General features: G+C 35.7%; 1 protein-coding gene across 3 annotated transcripts in view; it reads left to right on the forward strand.

The window, feature by feature from the left end:
* The window catches only part of Sh (Potassium voltage-gated channel protein Shaker), a 756,962-nt gene that overhangs the window by 677,926 nt on the left and 61,061 nt on the right, over positions 1 to 17,975 (forward strand). For 2 of the 3 annotated variants that reach the window (XM_073977152.1, XM_073977151.1), the window contains exons 5-8: positions 578 to 773; positions 11,453 to 11,574; positions 15,678 to 15,831; positions 16,509 to 16,680. In XM_073977152.1, coding sequence (XP_073833253.1) covers positions 15,721 to 15,831; positions 16,509 to 16,680 — 283 coding nt within the window. In that variant the 5' untranslated portion in view covers positions 578 to 773; positions 11,453 to 11,574; positions 15,678 to 15,720. Of the gene's footprint in view, positions 1 to 577; positions 774 to 1,279; positions 1,334 to 11,452; positions 11,575 to 15,677; positions 15,832 to 16,508; positions 16,681 to 17,975 lie in introns of all 3 variants that reach the window. The other variant, XM_073977150.1, reaches the window with a different exon arrangement.

Here is a 17,975-nt window from a genome sequence, read left to right on the forward strand (position 1 = left end):
TAAAACCCAAAACAGAAAAAAACTCAAAACAAAATCGAACAGTCGTGTGCTCTTCATATTCTAAGACTCTTTTTTCGTTTCCCTACACCCTAAGTTGGTTTTGAGTTCTTTAATTTCTTTTGAAAGAGAAAAAAAAAACGAAACGAAAAAATTCAAAGTTTGATACACATTGGTATTTAATGCAAAGATGAATAAGGCTGCCGTATCGTCTTTGAATTTTTCATTCCTGAATTTGTGTGATTTGATTTGACTTGATTTGATTATCAAAAAAAAAAACTTAGCATAATTGGCCAAAATACAAAATAGTTTCCAAAAAAAATTAATATTAATAATTTGTAGAAATAAAAATTCTTTGAAAAAAATAAAACAAAACAAAAAAAAATATTCTTTGTTGTAGTACCAGTATTTTTTTCAGTTTCTCTTTTCTTACTTTGTAATGTAAATATAAATTTGTTTTCATGTTTGTGTTTTGTTTTTCCTTTATAATATTATTTGGTATAATTTCTATTTTCTATGTTATATTTTTTTCTTTTTTCTCTACTTTTTTCCCCATTTCTTCTTCTTCAATCACCTTTAGAGAGGATGAAGGCTTTATTAAGGAAGAGGAAAGACCATTACCGGATAATGAAAATCAAAGAAAAGTTTGGTTACTTTTTGAGTATCCAGAAAGTTCACAAGCCGCCAGAGTTGTAGCCATAATTAGTGTATTTGTTATATTGCTATCAATTGTTATATTTTGTCTAGAAACATTACCCGAATTTAAGCATTATAAGGTAAGTGATCCGCAACGGATGCAAATAAAGTTTTTTTTGTGTTAATGTGCCTTTAAAACAATATAATTTCATTTATTTTATTGTTTCCTTTTAAATTTAATTTTATATATTTTTATTTTATTTTCTTGTATATTTTGTAAATAACTACATGAGGAACAATTTCCAGTTTATTTTCAAACCCCCCACAAAACTAAAATATTTTATATACCCAATAACTTAAACAGACACACATACATATTTGAAGTATACTTTTTCCAGCTACAAAATAACAACATTAATTCCCCCTTTTCCCCTTTTCCCTTTTTCCCTCTAACCCAACAACTTTTTCCACCTGCATTTTAGTATAGAAAAAATAGTCTAGATTTTCCAATAGATTTTCATAGGCTAGCCGAATTGTTTTGCACATAATCTTTTTTATACCATGTTCGTGCACATTGGGGGACTTTCTAACATAATTTTTGAATAATAATTAAAAATTTTATTTTTGTTTTCAATTGGATTACCAGTTACGTCTACTTGTTGAAAATTACAAAATAGCAAAAATGGTCTTGGAACAAGAAGTAAGTTTATGGTATTTGTCAAAATTCTTTATATAAAAGTAATTAAAAATAATATAAATAAATAAAAATATTGTCAAAAATAATAATAATAGAAAATAATAACAATAAATTAAAAAAAAATAATAAAAATTATGACATTTTCAAAATTAAGAAAAAATACTTTAACATATAGCTTCCGCTAAGCAGATTCATTACCAAACAAAACATCTGCACAAACCACTTGCTTTACCATCAAGCATTGGAGGAGCGAGCAACAAATCAAGCCAAGACATGATGTATTAACGACAAGTAAAATAACACGGTGCTCTTGAAGCAACTTTTAATTGAAGGTGCTTATACCAGGGAAGTTTTTGTGGATTCTGAAACTACAATGTTCATAGATAAGAAAAAACAAAAAAATCGCAGGAGCGGTTTTTAAATAAATCACGATTCAAGTTGAAATTTTTAGGGTTTTTTAGGTTTTCAAAATTTTGCTTGGAAACCGCAAGTCCTATCGAAATGGGGCTAAAGAAAATGTTGTAGCTATGAAAATTCTCCACAAGATTGACATTTATGATAATTTCGTAGGTTTTACCGTTATTGAGATATAGAAGTTCTATTGGAGACAATAAATTGACTGTATCGTCTCCTTATAAAACAGAGTCATGACTGTAATTTCTCGACGCTTGGACAGATAGAAAAGACATTTTTTTTCTTCCTCGAAGTTCGTAATATGTTGTCCAAATTTAGTTTAAGTTCGAAGATAGACCATATTGGACTATATAGGTCCTCTCCTTCAAGAACTTCCCACACAAAATAGTCAAATCGTGTTGCTACTTTTTGTAATAACTTTCTCCATTACGACGGTACATGATTTTTCAGGGACAAGTCCTTACTTCATGAGATAATTCCCAAAAGGTTGCCGGCACCAGCTAAACTGTAAACTGTAAGATAACCCTCGAAGGGAGAAATCGATTTGGTCGAAACGTTGCACATCGTATTATATAGACGTCACAAGTATTGTGTGTTACTTCTTTTCTTTAGGTCCGAGGCTGAGGCTATATCTCTATCGGCCAAGCTGACTGATACTTTTTTACTTGTTATACCCTCACCGGTAGGCTAAAGAGAGTATATACACTTTGATTCGACCAAAAATGTGCCTCATCGAATAAATGGTTTTAGACCTCAAGTAAGTTTGGACGAAATTCGTTTCAGACAATTTTGAGTCCACATTATTCGCTAAAATTGTGCGCACGATAACACTCGAAGGGAGTAACCGAATTGGTCATAACTTTGCATATGGTAATATTACTTCCAGGCATATATCGGGTTCGAATATAGACTATATCGGTCCACTGCTTAGGTACCTCCCATACAAAATTCCAAAAAAAAAATTAACTTTATGAGTTCCTCTCGGATCGTTGTGAAATTTTCTTCAGCAGGTTGTCTTTGCGGCCCTCTTTTCGAAACTTTGCGTATTATTTCATCCAATTATTTATCAGGGTGGAATATGAATTATATCGGTCCAATCCTTCGGGTACCTCCCCCATAAAAGTTCAAAATTTGTCTGTAAAATGGTTTGAACGATAACTCTCGAATGGAGCAATCGATTTGGTCCAAACTTCGTACTATTCCTTTTAGATATAGATCGTGTTCGAATGTGGACTTATCGGTCGACTCCTTCGGGTACTTCCCACACAAAATTCGAAAAAATAACGTTAAAAGCTCCTCTCGGATCGTTCTGAAATTGTTTAAGTAGGTGGTCCTAGCTGCTCCTTTTCCAATGGTACAACTTTTTTCCGGAGGAAGTCCATGAGGAGGAAGTCCTGATATATTGGCACAAAGGCTCAGAAACCCTGCCGTAATTTAATATTTTGAGTTCTTTATGAAGGATTTGGCATTGCTCCACATTACGATATCAATAGAAGAATGGCTTGGAATACCATTGAACGTAGAGGGGCTGTCGAAGGCTGCTTTATAATCGACAAAAATGTGGTAGGTGTCTATCTACATTTCTTGGGCTTTCTACAGGATTCACTGCAGTGTAAATATCTGGCCAATGGAAAGTCCCATTGGTATAGCCCAATTATTTCGTTCACAATAAGCTGTAGTCGTTTGCCAAATATCCCTGACACTATCTTGTAAGCAATATAGAGAGGACATACATATGCCCGTGTAGTTAGAGCATACAGTCTTATCTCCTTTCTTGTGGACGGTACACTGGATGCTAAGGTTTCAATCGTCAAATACGCGTTCTTCCTGAAATATGTTATTAAATAGCTTATGGACCATAAATTCAAGAGCTATTCTTGATTGTAGGAGAGCTCTGCAACATCATGGGAAAAGAGGTAGCAGATGAAATGGCTCAAGGTGGCTCTAGGTCTATCGACTTATCAGTTGATGAAACCGTCCGGCCACCAATGTGCCACTACATCGGCAAACTTCGGGAGATCTTCAATAAGAAAGCACATCAAAGATGTCTATTGGAACCTAGCTGAAGGGTCTACAAAGCAATCTGGCCTGTGGTTTTTCGTCGAAGAACGGCTTCCCTCCTCTCACTTGATAAGTAAGGGTTGAAAATCGCAGTGGTACTTATAACAGGTCACTGAAGAGTGAGGTCCCTAACTTCAAAACGGGACGATAGTGGCATTGACTACTGCAGACTATGCGGTGGAGATAGAGACTTTCGAACAACTGCTTTGTAGGTGCCCCATGTTGCAAACAAGGAGATACCGTACACTAGGCAGATATGAGATAGACACTCTGACCTTCCTGTCTAATATAGATCGCATCGTCTACTCAACTTTGGCAGACATCTAGCATGGCTTGGCAATGGTCCTTAATAGTCAGACTCTTTTCACTCTTCCAGATAATTCCTTGGCGTCAATCTCTACAGATCATCTACACTCACCATCATCTCATCATCTCTATCTATCATCCTCATCTCATCAAGATGCATCAACACTCTATCATCTCTAAATAGCCTACGCATGATGAATAAAATGGACCAACGGTCTCCGAGTGAAGCAGCCACCTACTCTAATAGAGGGCTGCGCATCCATAAACCTAACTTAACGTAACTAGCTGATGCGTGTCGCCTCCTATTTTCAACAGCTCAACCGGTAATCCATCGGTTTCTGCTGCATTGTTATTCTTCAGTCGGTTTCTTGCAGTCTTTACTATCACCATCTCATCTTTAAATCATCATATCCATCATCTTTAAATAGCCTACGCAGGATGAATAAAATGGACCAACGGTCTCCGAGTGAAGCAGCCGCCTATTCTAATAGAGGGCTGCGCATCCATAAACCTCTACTGTTCTCTACTGTTGGACACCAACAGTTTGGAAAAATGCTCTTTTCATATCCCGAGCACACTATCTGTATCAGTTACCAAATTACATTGTCGGTCTCTACACTGTAGAGTCTACAGTAGAATGTGCCCGTACCAAAATTATCAGTTTGATGTTTTAATGCTTGGTATAATTTTCGGACTCCATTCCGGCTTATGTACATACATTTCGGGTTTTTTAAGTTTTTCCATTTCTCTCTTTTTTTCCTGCGGACAGGCGTTTCTCCTCTCTCCTTTCCTTTTCTCTTTGGAAACAGCACGATCTCTGGTATCCAAGTATGGATTTTACGGGTGTTTACATGGAGTGGACAATAATTTCTCACTGCGCTGATATGTTATCGGGACCATTTGGGACAGTCGAGTGGAATATTCGGTGTAGTATGGACTTATATATAATATATAATAATAATTGTTCCACAAACATCCCAGGCGGGACAGGGGAGACTTCTCTCATATCAATGAGTGCAGCCCGATTCATATTTGCTCATTGATATAGGACCTGCTGTTTATCGCCGAGTCCGAACGGCGTGTCTTACGACACCACTTTACAGAGAAATTTTACATGACTTAAATACTCAGGAAATGTCGCCAACATTGATGATTTCATCCCAGCGAAGGGAATTATCAATTGGCTTCTCAGTTTTTGAAATGATGCCTTTTTAGCGAAAAACCGAACTCTTTAAGTGTCTAGTATTCCCATATGAATGAGAATCACACTCATTTTTCGGCTTTGCATCATTTCAAAAACTGAGAAGCCAATTGATAATTGCCCTCGCCGGGATGAAATCATGATATTGGTAGCGATCAGTAAAATTTTGCAACACTGTCAGTTCGTTTTGAAAAACATTACTCTCTGTAATAGAGTGTAATAAATGAAGTTGAGCCAATGGGGGAATACTCCACTCAAGCAATCAAAGAGATTGAATCTTCAACAATAAGCAAAACAAACGAAAAAAATTAAACTTTTTTGGAGGAGGTTCCCGAAGGAGTGGATCGATATGGCCCATCTTCTAACTTAAACTAAGTTAAGACAAAATTTGGACTAATCGGTTCTTCAGTTCACCCATCGGGACATACGAAAAGATATGTCTTATTAGACTCCCAAATGTTTGAAACGGGTTTCGTGCAAGCATACTTGGGGTCTAAAACCATTATTGCGATAAAGCAGCCTAAAGGCTGAGTCTATAAAAACCTCTAAGATGAGAGGCATTTCACCTAGGCCTCGGTTCGTTAAAAACCCTCGAATCATATAAACTGATAACCGATATACCGTGAAATTTTGGTGCAAATAACATTGTAATTGGAGAGGATGAATCTCAGTGGGAGGTGTTGTAGCAGAAGTTGTAGAAGTCTTACATAACTCTGATCGCAAGCTCAAGCAATGGTTGCTTCGGGCAATGTTGATTAGAGATACATTTTTTCAGTGGGTTTTCAAGCATATGACAGCTTTTGGGTAGTCATTCAGAGCTGCAGAAAGTTCTTGAAAATTGTCAGCCCGGACAATTGACTACTAAACCAATGTTCCGTTCATGAGTAAAAAATGAATGAAGAGATTTTACCCAGCTGTTCCGTGTTCTAAATATAAAAAACATGTTCGTGTGCAAATATGTGCAGCTGGCTTCTTTATACATTTGAAGTACTCACTTTTCACAACTCAAAGGGCAAATTACACTGTGAACCGAAATTTTGGGGAGTGGAAAACTCCTATTGGAGATGAAAGCCCTTGGTGAGTATATACAGAACCCCGAAGGACAGATGCGCCGTGGATCGACCTTTCGCGATATGGCGTGATGAATATTTTGCTGGAGACCCTAAAATCCATCTGGAATCAGCATTATATCTTTGTTCGCTGTTGTTTAAGCTTATATTTAAGATGACATGTCAAATCAAATGAGGATTTTTTCCGTAGAACATTTCGACTTTCTAACTCGCTTCCTTCAATGTCCTTTTCGTCCTTTATTTCAAGAACCGCAATAAAAGTGGCAAAAGATTAAATTTTTCAGCTTCGGAATATTCTACAAAAATGTCGCTCGAAAGATTTTTGGTACGGTTCCCAAAGACATAAAATCGATAAAATCTTGATTAAGCTGTCGTTTTTCACTTTTACCCCCCAGACTTTGAGGTCCATTTTGTTGCACAGTGTTATATAGTTATACACTTTTATACAAAAATTGTCCCACCCCCACTAATTTTAAAATTTGGTTTACAAAACCGATGTACTAAGTACTCGAAACTAAAATAAAGCCAAGTTTATTACATCCAAAGCTACAGTAAAAATTACTTTTAGAACGACCATTACTTTAAATGTTAGAATATTGGAGCATAATAAAAGTGACTAATTTTATTAAAATCAGGACAAAAATACTTACTTCCAAAAATTTCGGATGTGCACCTTCACATTGACAAAAGTACGTGGCATATTAATGCCATAATTTAAATTCACTCAAATTAAGATGTTTTCTATCAACTTCCATCAAAAAATTTGTGTTCCGAAATATTTGGTTTTTACCATTTTTGGCCACGTTCGTGCCACTATGCGTCGATTTATCGACCTTGGACTCAGAAAGTCTCCCTTTCGAATGTTCGAAATAGTAGAAAAAGCGAAATAGTTATTTTTGGATTGTGATAAAAAATTTGATATTCCCACTTATCAACGAAAATGCTAAACGTTGTTAATATTTTATAAAAATAACTAGGTTATGTTGAAAAGAGGGGCGCAAGTCGCCCCATCTCCAGTGGATATACACTTAAGCCAGAATAGGCCTGTTGTGCACTCTAGACTAATTGAAGAAAGGGTCATATTTGGTATCTTTATTGTTTTAGGAATTCTGTGCCCTTAACAAAATCCCTTAACTGTTTAACATCATTTACCGTTATCTGATTAAGTCCCGGTATAGTGTCGGTCCCTAAAGACTGGGACCTGACATTTGCGAAATCTGGGCATTAGCAAAGAAAGTGTTCCAACGTTTCGTCGTCCTCTCCGCATGCCCTGCATAAGCCGTTATCTGCGCATTTAATTTTATGCAGATGAGCTTGTAGGCCAAAGTGACCAGTAAAGATACCTGTTAGCCTACTAATGTCTGCCTTACCTAATAATAGTAAGTTTTTAGTTTTATCCTCGTTTGGGTCCCTCCAGGGAATTTAATGGTTTTCCCTATCTCCCCTCTATTCCATAGGGGTGTATGGGCCTGTTTTGCCCAATTTTTTAACTCTAGACGTGACGCATTTAGAGGCTTTGCGCTGTCTAAGTTTACTGTTGCTAATTCTCTGCCATTTTTGCCCTTTCAATACCTTCAATCCCCGCATGGCCTGGTACCCATAGGATACGCACTATTCCTTGCTGGAAATAATTGTTTATCGTATTTATGCAGTCCAGTACAGTTTTTGATTTTACTGTCTTGGATGTTATTGCATTGATTGCCATTTTACTGTCCGTAAGGACGTTAACGGTAGTTGGTCTCGAGTTAGCATTAAACCAGTTCAGACACTCTGTGATCGCCCTGATCTCCGCTTAAAGGACCGTATTGTGATCCGGCAACCGAAGAGAGATTTCGGTTTCTGGTTCTTCAATAAAAAGTCCCAGTCCCGTCCTCGCCTCTAACATCGAGCCGTCTGTATGACAGCAGTTTCCAGGAGGCTTTTCAGCTAGAGTCCCGCCGATCCACGAGTCTCTGTCAGGTATTAATGTTTCACACGAGGCAACTACATTTGTTTCAGGTATACGGCCCAAATTAACGTTATCCATTGACTCCCCCGTTGTTACCTGTAGAATTTTTGATGGTATGTTACGTGGTCCTTTTCGATCCACGAGTCTGTCGCCTTCAGCCTTATGGCTGCGACGGCAGCTTCACACCTTATCTGAATTTCTATTGAGTGTATGTATAGAATAGTTTCTAGTGCCCTCGTTGGTGTTGTCCTCATAACACCACTTACCCCTAAGCAGCACATTCATTGGACTTTTTGTAAAATTTTTATATTACATTTTTTATCCATCGCTGTCCACCATCGCTGTTAGGATGGGTCTAACTATGATTTTGTATAGCCAGTGTGTCATATTTGGATTGAGACCCCATTTAGAGCCTATGGTCCTTCTACAGGTTGACCAACAATGTTTTGTTGGCTCGGTCTTGGATATGACCCTTCCATTTAAGTTTCCTATCCAGAATTACTCCTAGATGTTTGACCTTATTGGAAATCTAAATAGCCTTGTTATGGAAAACAGGTTCCTCGATGTGACCCAGTTTTTTTTTCCTAGTGAAAAGACATATTTCTGTTTTTTCCGGGTTTACGTTTAGACCTCTTGGTCTAGCCCAGTTATACGCATGTTTTAGGGCCGATTCGGCCCTTCTGCATAACAAATTCGGGTTCTTTCCCCTTAGAAGTATTATAACGTCGCACAGTGTTGCCGCTTCCATACAAAAGTGGACAAAAATAGAAGGAGTTGACCTAGGTTGATGAATTTTTGCACAAGTAATTATAAGAGCATAGGAATGAAAAATTTCAACTTTGGTCCATATCGGTTCAGATTTGGATATAGCCCCATATATATCTTTCCCCGATTTTGCTATAACTCGGTAAATTTTAATCAAAGGGCTTTCAAATTTTATATCTGATATTTTCTTAGGCCTATGAGTAGCTCTACCGATTTTCACAAAAATCGGTTCAGATTTGGATATAGCCCCCATATATATCTTTCCCCGATTTTGCTATAATTAGGTAAATTTCAAATTTTTTAAGTGATATTTTCTTAGGCCCCTGAGTAGTTTCATAAAAATCGGTTCAGTTTTGGATATAGCTCCCATATATATCTTTTTCCGATCTTGCTATAAATCTGTCAATGTCTGATGAATAGCCTTCAAATTTAACATGGGATGTTTCCTCAGGCCACTGTTCAGTTTTACCGATTTTTGATTTGATTTCGCAAAAATCGGTACAGATTTGGATATAGCCTCCATATATCTTCCACCGATTTTGCTATAAATCGGACAATTTTTGAAAAAAATGCCTTCAAATTGAACATGGGATGTTTTCTTAAGTCCTTTTTCAGTTTCACTGATTTTGACAAAAATCGGTTTAGAATTGGCTTTAGGGGTAAATGCAAATTTTAAGCATGCGTTGAAGATACCAGCTAATTTGGACGAAATATAGTACACCTCCTTTTGGAGTAAGGCCGGAAAGACCTGGTCTGGTCCCGCTGCTTTAAAAGGTTTGAAACTGTTGATGGTATCTTTAACCATTGTTTTATCAATGTTTGGTGCTTCATCCGTAGCATTTTCCCCATCTGCTGATATCCCTACATTTGCCGTAGTGCTCGGCGGAAAATGCGTCTTCATCAAAAGCCCTAAAGTGTCGTCGATTGTTTCCATCTTATTACCCATATCATCTACCAACCTGCTCACAAAAGAGTTTCCATGTGTTGCGCTTTGCTGTTCTTGTTATTTTGTTATATTCTTTAAGCTTTGTACGATAGCTGTCCCAGAATACAGCTTGTTTTTTTCGTCGAGCTCTATTGTAAAGTCTCCGGACCTCTTTTCCTTTATTACGAATCTCTCCTGTGATCCAGGGTTTTGCGTAGGCAGATGTCCTCTCTCGAAGGGGACAGCTTTCTTCGAATGACTCTACTATAATCTCCGTTAGTTTATTGACTTTCTTATCTATGTCTTCCGTGCTTAGACATTCATAATTTTCCTGCCCTAGCTTCTCCTTAATAAGTTTTCCATACTTTGTCCAGTTTGTTCCTGAAACTTATTGGTTTCGGTGGCGGCCGTGTTAGTTCAAACCTTATATACCTATGGTCTGAGAAGGAGTGCTCCTCCGAGACCCTCCAATTCAGTACCTCGTTTATAAGATTTTCTGAACATATAGTTATATCCAGTACCTCCTCTCTAATTTTGTTAACAAAGGTGGGTGTATTCACTGTATAAAAATAACTAAAAAAAACAAATTAATTTCATTAAGTAAAATAAATGCAATTTAATTTTAATAAAACGAAAATAATATATAAAATTATAAATCATAAATAAAAATAGTCCTAAATCAAAATAAATCTGTTTATTCCAAACAAAAAAGGAGAAATTGTTCCATTTCCATTATTTTTTCGTATCGATTTATATATAGGAGCAGCAGCTGACCATTATTACATTAATAAAAACAACTTTTATATAAAAACAATAAGAAATTTAATCACAATTGTACATAATAAATTAATATTAATATAAATATTAAAATATAAATAATATAATATATGAAAATATTATAGGTTTGGTGTCCGCTATAAATGTGCAACTTAAACTAAAAAGCTTTAATAATCATTTTTATATTATTTCTCACTAGACCAGATGGTATAGAAGCTATAAAGGATTTGAGTTTTCACTTCATGAGCATTGTTTATTTGTATTTTTCTAAAAGCTCTGTAAGTAAGTAGGTTAGCTAAGTTTTACAATATTGCATTTTGAAATAGTTAGTTCCCAATCATCTAAAAATATCCCAAAACTAACAACCCTCCTTTCTTCCTTCCCCATAACCTTACAAACACCAATATAAATAACAATTATGGGTATTTTTTTGATTAGTGTAAAAGTTATAGTCCTTTCTATACCGCCCCCCAGACCACCCTAATGTAATTAGTTGAACATTTTTCTTTTACTCCTCAATGTAAATTCATTTTTTCTTGAATATATTTTCAGGTTTAAAATTATTTTTACTATTGATTTTTTCTTTATCTTCTCTGTGTAATTACTAATCAAAATGTATTTTTTTGTTATTAAAAATATCTAAATATCATTATAGGTGTTCAACACAACTACAAATGGCACAAAAATCGAGGAAGATGAGGTGCCTGACATCACAGATCCTTTCTTCCTTATAGAAACGTTATGTATTATTTGGTTTACATTTGAACTCACTGTTAGGTAAGCTAAACAAAAACAAAACAGAAAAAACAACAAAAACAAGCAAAACACTGCTAGTGGAGAGAAACTGCGATAATCTACACAATGAAACAAACGGGTTTAGTTTGGTGTGATGGAACTTGAAAACAACAGCAACAAAATATCAAGTGTTAAATATAATGGGTGATATTTTAATAATTGTTAATTATTTTTTAAAAATATGTTCTTTTTTATAATGCCCACCCAACGAGTGTTGATAGCCCACCCCCCCAACTCCATGTACTCAGGGATTGTAAAATATTATTAATAACTCCTACCACCCTCCCTTCCAACCACCTAGAATTAATATTTACTTGCCTTGCTTTTGTAAAGCATTTCTTCTTCTTCGTTTGAATGCTGGTTTTTTTGTGGAATAACAACTGAAGAGACCCATAACTGAAACTGCAACATTTATCTACAACAAGAACAACAACTACAACATATGGCACAAATTGGGAGAATTTTGGACAGATTTAAGGCATCCGCAGTTAACCCAGAATCTCAACAAAACAAAAAACAATGTTGAATAATCAAAACAAATATCAAACGTCTCCTATATCATGGCATGCCGTAGAAAAGAGTACCCCTTAATTGATGATTGAACTTGTTTTCCTTCTTTTTCTTCTTAAGTTTCCTTTCTCCTTTTTTTGTTTTATAGTTTTAGTGGTCTGTCTATGTCTGTAATGTCTGTCCTGGTTGATGTATAAAAACCACATTGAAATTATTCCACTTTTTCTTCCAACTCTTTTTGGTAAATAACAACAAAAAAAAAAAAACAAAAATGTTATGGCCACCCCACCGCCATCAACATTACTCTCAAAATTTGTGTAGTTAGTTGAATACTTTAAATAGCTAATTCCCACTCTAATGTAGCAAACCTATTGTGGCATGGTAGTAACAGTAACAACAACAACAAATCATGTGTCATTTTTTAAACGAAAGTTGTTAAAAATACGTCCTATGGAAAAATGTTTAATACAGGACACCATTTTTAACACAATTCTACAATTGTGTTCTTGCAAAAAGTTTAACGGACATGCCAAACATATCAATTTGTAATATGGAAAATGGGAACTATGTGATGCAGAAGAATAACCCAAACAAAACACACAAAACGTCCTTTCAAAAAACAATTACATTTCTGTTTCGTTTTCTCTCGACCACCTCAAAAAAAACCCCCAGCCCCAAAAAACATTTTACCACGATTTGAATCTTGGTGATGGAGTTCTTGATATTGTTATTATTGATATATGAGCGTTTCTGGGTAAAAACGAATGAAGTAACAAATACATGTGGCAACACTGTTTTAATGAAACGCCATACGAATAGTAATAAGTACACAAAAGTTCCATCACACCAAAATAAACATTCTCCAATAACACACACAACACAAAAAAACTCAACTTTCCAAGAGCTAACTTCTATTTTCCTTCTCTAAATTATTGGCTTTGTTTCTTTGTCCTTTTTTGGACACCTTTCATCAAAATTCATAGACTCTCTAGAATAGATGAGATCTGTAGATGTCTTCCTATAGATGATCTATAGTACAGAAGAAGGGGTCCTCTATAGAATAGATGACGCCTGAAGGGGTCTTCTATAGAATAGATGACACCTGAAGGGGTCTTCTATAGATTAGATGACGCCTGAAGGGGTCTTCTATAGAACAAATGACCCCTGAAGGGGTCTTCTATAGAATAGATGACGCCTGAAGGGGTTTTCTATAGAATATATGACGCTTGAAGGGGTCTTCTATAGAATAGATGACGCCCGAAGGGGTCTTCTATACAACAGATGACGCCCGAAGGGGTCTTCTATACAACAGATGACGCCTGAAGGGGTCTTCTATACAACAGATGACGCCTGAAGGGGTCTTCTATAGAATAGATGACGCCTGAAGGGGTCTCCTATAGAATAGATGACGCCCGAAGGGGTCTTCTATAGAATAGATGACGCCTGTAGGGGTCTTCTATAGAATAGATGACGCCTGAAGGGGTCTTCTATAGAATAGATGACGCCTGAAGGGGTCTTCTATAAAATAGATGACGCCTGAAGGGGTCTTCAATAAAATAGATGACGCCTGAAGGGGTCTTCTATAAAATAGATGACGCCTGAAGGGGTCTTCTATAGAATAGATGACGCCTGAAGAGGTCTTCTATATAATAGATGACGCCTGAAGGGGTCCTCTATAGAATAGATGACGCCTGAAGGGGTCTTCTATAGAATTGATGACGCCTGAAGGGGTCCTCTATAGAATTGATGACGCCTGAAGGGGTCCTCTATAGAATTGATGACGCCTGAAGGGGTCCTCTATACAATAGATGACGCCTGAAGGGGTCTTCTATAGAATAGATGACGCCTGAAGGGGTCTTCTATAGAATAGATGACGCCTGAAGGGGTCTTCTATAGAATAGATGACGCCTGAAGGGGTCTTCTATAGAATAGATGACGCCTGAAGGGGTCTTCTATAGAATAGATGACGCCTGAAGGGGTCTTCTATAGAATAGATGACGCCTGAAGGGGTCTTCTATAGAATATATGACGCCTGAAGGGGTCTTCTATAGAATAGATGACGCCTGAAGGGGTCTTCTATAGAATAGATGACGCCTGAAGGGGTCTTCTATAGAATAGATGACGCCTGAAGGGGTCTTCTATAGAATAGATGACGCCTGAGGGGAGATGGCCCCTTTAGGGGTCTTCTATAGAATAGATGACTCCTGAAGGGGTCTTCTTCTATAGAATAGATGAACCCTGTAAGGGTCTTCTATAGAATAGATGACGCCTTTAGGGGTCTTCTATAAAATAGATGACGCCTTTAGGTGTCTTTTATAAAATAGATGACGCCTTTAGGGGTCTTCTATAGAATAGATGACGCCTTTAGGGGGTCTTCTATAGAATAGATGACGTCTTTAGGGGGTCTTCAATAGAATAGATGACCCCTTTTGGGGTCTTCAATAGAATAGATGACCCCTTTTGGGGGTCTTCTATAGAATAGATGACGTCTTTAGGGGGTCTTCAATAGAATAGATGACCCCTTTAGGCGTCTTCTATAGAATAGATGACCCCTTTAGGCGTCTTCTATAGAACAGATGACCCCTTTAGGGGTCTTCTATAGAATAGATGACCCCTTTAGGGGTCTTCTATAGAATAGATGACCCCTTTAGGGGTCTTCTATAGAATAGATGGCCCCTTTAGGGGTCTTCTATAGAATAGATGACCCCTTTAGGGGTCTTCTATAGAATAGATGGCCCCTTTAGGGGTCTTCTATAGAATAGATGACGCCTGTAGGGGTCTTCTATAGAATAGATGACGCCTGTAGGGGTCTTCTATAGAATAGATGACCCCTTTTGGGGGTCTTCTATAGAATAGATGACCCCTTTTGGGGGTCTTCTATAGAATAGATGACCCCTTTTGGGGGTCTTCTATAGAATAGATGACCCCTTTTGGGGGTCTTCTATAGAATAGATGACCCCTTTTGGGGGTCTTCTATAGAATAGATGACCCCTTTAGGGGTCTTCTGTAGAATAGATGGTCCCTTTAGGGGACTTCTATAGAATAGATGGTCCCTTTAGGGGTCTTCTATAGAATAGATGACCCCTTTAGTGGTCTCCTACAGAGTAGATGACCCCTTTAGGGCCCCTGTGGGGGTTTTCTAAAAAATAGGTGACACCTGTAGGAGTCTTCTCTAGAATGGACTTTAGGACTACATTACTCCTGAAAAGTTTTTTTAATAGAGAATATGACCTCCCAGTATGTGATTTTTATTCTTTCTTTTTATCTTCGTAAAGGATAACGAAGCAAAGCCAATTTAATACCTTGACACACTACTACACCCAACTTGAACGCCACAATTCTCTATCTCTCTCTATCTGTTTCTGTCCATAACAAACAGTAAAAACTTTCAAAACGCTTATTCTCTCACTTTCTCAATACTAACAACAACAACAATTACAACAACAAAAATCCCCCTTTTTAACAATAACTACGAAAAAATAATCTCTTTATTTCAAATCGTTTCATCGTTTACTTTTTTATACCAACAACTACAACAACAAAAAACAAACGAAAAAATAAAAAAAAAACAATAGGTTCCTCGCATGTCCGAACAAATTAAATTTCTGCAGGGATGTCATGAATGTTATCGACATAATCGCCATCATTCCTTATTTCATAACATTGGGTACTGTCGTAGCCGAAGAGGAGGATACATTAAATCTTCCAAAAGCGCCAGTTAGTCCACAGGTACGTTCAAATTGTTTACATGTCTTTGTAAGAATAACAACAACAAAAATTACAATTACATTTTTAATGATGGAAAAAATATCTAAAAACTCAAAATGGACGTTACACCAAAATAACCAATACAGAGACAGACTAACACACACACACACATCCACCCACCTTTACACTTAAAAAACCCATACACACAACACAGACTGACTGACTCGATTTAAGTTTTTTGTTGCAATAATTATTACTATTATTATTGTGTTAAATGTTCTTTAACAACAACAAATATACAAAAGTAATATTTGGAAAACCCAATTCAAAAACAAACAACAAAAAATTCTAGTAAAAAAATTTGCAAATTGAGTTTTTAGTTTTTTGACAGTAAACAATTGAAAAAAATTATGATTTTGTTATTATAATTTTTTTGGAAATGCCTGTTTTGTTAATAACTTTACCAAAAAAAACAAATAAATATAAATATTTACCACAAACAATATACATATATACCATACTTATATATAATAAATATTTAACATTTTTTTATTTCATCTTTTAATTTGAAATTTTTTCTTTGGTCAATGTTATTCCATTTATTTTTTTGTTTTTGTTAAATATTGTTATTAAACTCATTATTATTATTAAAAATTAATTAATTGTTGTAAAATACGTTATTAAATTGTAATTTTTAGGACAAGTCATCGAATCAGGCTATGTCCTTGGCAATATTACGAGTGATACGATTAGTTCGAGTATTTCGAATATTTAAGTTATCTAGGCATTCGAAGGGTTTACAAATTTTAGGACGAACTCTCAAAGCCTCTATGCGGGAATTAGGTTTACTTATATTTTTCTTATTTATAGGTAAGTTTCCGAATATCAAAACAATAACAAAAAACCAAAACAAAACAAAAACAAATTTCTTTTTAATATGAACAAAAAAACAAACAAACAAAAAAAACTAACAACCACTACCACCAATTTACCAAAAAATAAAAGGCTTTACAAAAAAACAATTTTATGAAAATAACTTTTTATATATACAAACAACAAAAACACTATCTTTCTAATAACTGCTTAAATCCCCCCAAATTTTACTCAAAAGTAAAACAACCAAACCAAACCTACTCACAGCCACATATTTAACACATTTGAAACACTTGTTTTACAACAAAAAAACCATTCACAATAATTTATACAAAAAAGAAAGAATATTAAATACTAACAATAACCAACTCAATGTTTTGAGTATTAAAGAAGGTCAGACTTATTATGTGGAATCAAAAGTCCATAAGAAAAAAAAAGTAGTGAGATTTGACTCCTCATAGTAAGACGGACCTTCTAAAATTGTAAAAACAAAAAACTTTCTAAAATCACTAAAATAGGTTGTGAATTTGTATACATTTTATTATAAATATTTGTATTATTATTAACTAAAATATATGGTATTACTTTATAAAGGCATAGGTTATATATTTCTTAATAAAAGAAACAAATTACCGTATGTGGTCAGGCCTTGAAAGCACTTGAATATATATTTTCATTTCTGTTTTTTCTTTTAATATAAATATCATCGCCAGTTAGTTTAACAATTTCAAATTTTTTTAAGTTTCTACTTTCTACATTCCCCCTATCCTTCCTCTGTATAGTTTTTCTTCGTATATATTACAAATAAATCTTTATGAAAAGTATTAAGCAAAATGTGTTAGAATATTGCTTATTTTTTAATTTTTTTGCAAAACAAAATAAAATAATTTTCAATTAAAAGTGTGTTCAATTTAGTGATGCCTCAGTGATATATCCATTATATAGGTTAGGTTAGGTTTAAGCATGCGCAGCCCTCTATTAGAATAGGTGACTGCTTCACTCGGAGACCATTGGTCCATTGTGTTCATCCTGTGTAGGCTATTTAAAGATGATGGAGGTGATGATTTAAAGAAGCTGGAGGTGTGTTGTTGAGATGATTTAAGATGAAGGAGATGTTGATGCAGCTTGATGAAATGAGGATGATAGGATAGAGATGATGAGTGTGGGAAATGTAGAGATTGACGCCAAGGAACTATCTCTGGCGTTTGTGTCACTGTTTCCCCAGTGGAAGTGGTGGGCATTAGAATCACATCCCAGAACGACCCAGCCTATGCTCTCTAGTTCATCCACTA

Source organism: Musca autumnalis, unplaced genomic scaffold (genome assembly GCF_047663935.1).
Source record: "Musca autumnalis isolate F117 unplaced genomic scaffold, ASM4766393v1 scaffold_3, whole genome shotgun sequence".
Classification (NCBI taxonomy): domain Eukaryota; kingdom Metazoa; phylum Arthropoda; class Insecta; order Diptera; family Muscidae; genus Musca; species Musca autumnalis.